The sequence below is a fragment of the Seriola dumerili genome, unplaced genomic scaffold (assembly GCF_002260705.1).
Source record: "Seriola dumerili isolate Sdu_G_001 unplaced genomic scaffold, Sdu_1.0 BDQW01000149.1, whole genome shotgun sequence".
Lineage (NCBI taxonomy): Eukaryota > Metazoa > Chordata > Actinopteri > Carangiformes > Carangidae > Seriola > Seriola dumerili.
The window spans coordinates 15,949,458-15,952,569 of NW_019174404.1; the positions used below are offsets into that span (position 1 = coordinate 15,949,458).

At 44.4% G+C, this 3,112-nt stretch overlaps 1 protein-coding gene across 2 annotated transcripts; it reads left to right on the forward strand.

Moving 5' to 3' along the window:
- Positions 1-1,071: 1,071 nt before the first annotated feature.
- On the forward strand, positions 1,072-2,681 carry LOC111225997 (homeobox protein Nkx-2.4-like). 2 transcript variants are annotated; one of them, XM_022751070.1, is made up of 3 exons: positions 1,072-1,438; positions 1,990-2,438; positions 2,520-2,681. In XM_022751070.1, the coding sequence occupies exons 1-3, from the start codon at positions 1,072-1,074 to the stop codon at positions 2,679-2,681; spliced, it is 978 nt and encodes a 325-aa protein (XP_022606791.1). The 2 variants fall into 2 exon arrangements, with proteins under 2 accessions (XP_022606791.1, XP_022606790.1); XM_022751069.1 differs by having other exon boundaries at positions 1,990-2,681.
- The last annotated feature ends 431 nt before the right edge of the window (positions 2,682-3,112 follow it).

The window sequence follows — 3,112 nt, forward strand, 5'->3', positions numbered from 1 at the left end:
GAGCTACAGACTCAATCATGCGTTGTAGATCAATAAATGTCACACGTCAGGATATAATAGGAAGCCATATTAACTGGTTTTCATTATTGCGATTTGTAGCACCTCTTTTCTCTTTTGACCCCCCCTTGTTGTCTCTCTGTCTCCCTCTGATTCTTCCCCTGGCGCCAGTCAGTTTGCTCAGAGATTACAGTGTCAGGTCAAAACTGCAAAGTGTCATTAATGCATGTTGACCGGACTTTGAGGACTTGAGGTTTTAATATTGTCTCCAAACTGCATTAAGTCGAATTAAAACTAAGAAACGTAAATGTAACTTGTAAGAAATGTGAGCATAAATTAGTTTTCTGCTCTTTCCCTATTAAATCAGGAAAACTGCAGCTGCTTGGAAAAGAGAATCTACATGTCCTCTCTGGCTGATCATGAATGCTAGGTAGTGAAATACTCACAGGTTGGAGCCCTACTGCCGTTCCCTTTCAGCATTTTGTCATTTTGAGCTTATTTGGTCTTGTCCCTCTCTGCTGGGGCAAAATGATGCTTAAGAAGCATAAATAAGCTGGTCATACAACTTCATTGTGCCTCTTTGATGATACTCGGTGGCCCTTATGTCTGTTCAAAGTGCTCTCAAAGTTTCTAGAAAGAGTGGAATTCCCTACTGACGCAAAATAGTCATATGTGGTCAGATCAGCTGATGTGCAGAACATAATGGGTGATTCTCACCTGTATATAGTTGTCAGAAAGGACAGAATCATAAATATGCGGCGTCGTTTTATTCATGTTTACGACTTCATATAAAGCAAAGTGTATTTTTATGAACTATTCCCCCTAAAATGTCAATGACTATTGTTTGCTGGTTTAGGAGTTTTGCTCCGCCCCCTGTGTTTGTCGTAAACCTGGCTCCTGGCTCCAATAAACCCGGGCTAAGAGCGCCCTGGGCTCGCCTCCTTCTCCAAGGCGATCAATAGGATCTCAGGCGCACTACAAGCACTCTCTTACGTAGACATCCACCAAGGAGAGAGCCGATACAACAACACGGTTGATCTGCTCAAACACAAAAATCTACCTGCTTTCTGAATCATGTCGTTGAGCCCAAAGCACACAACGCCTTTTTCAGTGACAGATATTTTGAGTCCAATCGAGGAGACCTACAAGAAGTTTAGTGGCATGGACGGCGCAGGAAACCTAACCTCTCCACTGGGAGCCTACCGACAGCCTCAGGTGTCTCAGACCGGCATGCAACAACACTCCATGGGCCATAACGCCACCGTGGCCACCACTTACCACATGCCGCACACCGTCTCCCAGTTCTCCCACAGCGCAATGGGGGGATACTGCAATGGAAGCATTGGCAACATGGGAGACCTCCCGTCGTACCAGGAAAGCATGCGGAATAGTGCAGCAACAGGGTGGTACAGCGCCAACCCTGATCCCAGATACTCCACAAGTAAGTTCTCTCCTCTATTTATACACACTTTGATCATTTTTTTTTCTTTGCAAATAACTCAATTAAATTGACATTTCAGGACTGCCAGGGGGAAACGCACATGACTAAATATGTATCGCTTTTAAAAAAAACATTTCATCTGTACTCGGGGACTAACGATAAAAAGTTGATGTGAATAGTGAACATTATTTTAGGAAATCTTTCATTTAAAATTACTGTTTCTGACGGTTAAACTGAAAAGGAGATCATTCTTTCAAGTCTGGCTCGACTTTTTTTACCTTTGGCACGAGTAAACATTTAAAAGCAAGCTCTAAATATTAATATACTATTACTATTATTATTATTATTATTATTATTATTGTTATTATTATTATTATTATTATTATTATTATTATTATTATTATTATCATCAATGTTTGTGTAAAGCTGATGCTTTTCCAACTTAATAATTAACGCATATCAAAGCCAGTAATCATAAAGACTACTTCAGGCGAAATAGTGTTCTCCTCTTCTGTTTATTGAACGCATGTATATGTATGTATATTTTTAAGTTTCTAGATTCATGGGACCTTCCACAGGTATGAACATGACCGGCATGGGCAGTCTCACAGGAATGGCGGACGCCACCAAATCCATGCCAGCTCTCCACGCTGCGCCGAGGAGGAAACGGCGCGTCCTGTTCTCGCAGGCTCAGGTCTACGAGCTGGAGAGGAGGTTTAAGCAGCAGAAATACCTGTCGGCGCCTGAGAGGGAGCACCTGGCCAGTATGATCCACCTGACGCCGACTCAGGTGAAGATCTGGTTTCAGAATCACCGGTACAAGATGAAGCGCCAGGCCAAGGACAAGGCAGCGCAGCAGCTGCAGCAGCAGCAGCAACAGGACGGTAACCTGTGCCAACAGCAGGCGCAGTCCCCGAGGCGCGTAGCCGTGCCAGTTCTGGTGAAGGACGGTAAACCGTGCCAGAACGGCTCCAACACGCCGACGCCGAACCAGCAACAGGTACAACAGAGCCAACAACAAAGCCAACAACAGAACGGAGCAGGAGTCGTGCTCGCATCCTCGACCAGCAGCCTCACCCAGCATCAAAGCCAGCAGCAGGTGAACGCTTTGGAGCTGGAGGAGATGTCGCCCAGCCCCCCCTCACTGCACAGCCAGCTCAACATGGCCCAGATAGACACATCAGCTGTAGATTACACCAGTAACATGGTCAGCTCAAACCTCCTCTACGGCAGAACGTGGTAGGACCTAATACAGTACTGTCACTTTCCACTTTTTCTATGTGAACCTGCGGATGAGCCCATGCAAGAGCAATATATATATATATATATATATATATATATATATATATATATATATATATGTTGTGTGAAGGCTGAAAATGGGGGCCCTTTGGTGCTGGAGGGGACAAGGCGCACCAGCTGATCAGGGCACATTTTCTTGACATCTCTGAGAGGAGAGTCTATTTTTGAACATTACAGAAATGGCTGCCCTTGAAAGCAATTATGTCGTTTCTGGACCTTTTGTAATCCATGTTTTGGACCTTCCTCATGATGTTTTAAACGTAGTCTATGTTGTTGAAACAAAAGGAATGCTGCTTCACTTGAGTTTGGACTGGGGGGAAAGGTGGGATCAGGTTTGAAGTACACTAAACCACCACTCCTTCTTTGCGGTGA

Excerpts from the sequence above, each read along its gene's own strand:
- LOC111225997 (XM_022751069.1), top strand. The coding sequence starts at position 1,072 with ATGTCGTTGAGCCCAAAGCACACAACGCCTTTTTCAGTGACAGATATT. Across the intron at positions 1,439-1,989 it reads TGATCCCAGATACTCCACAA|TTTCTAGATTCATGGGACCT; the intron begins GTAAGTTCTCTC and ends TATATTTTTAAG.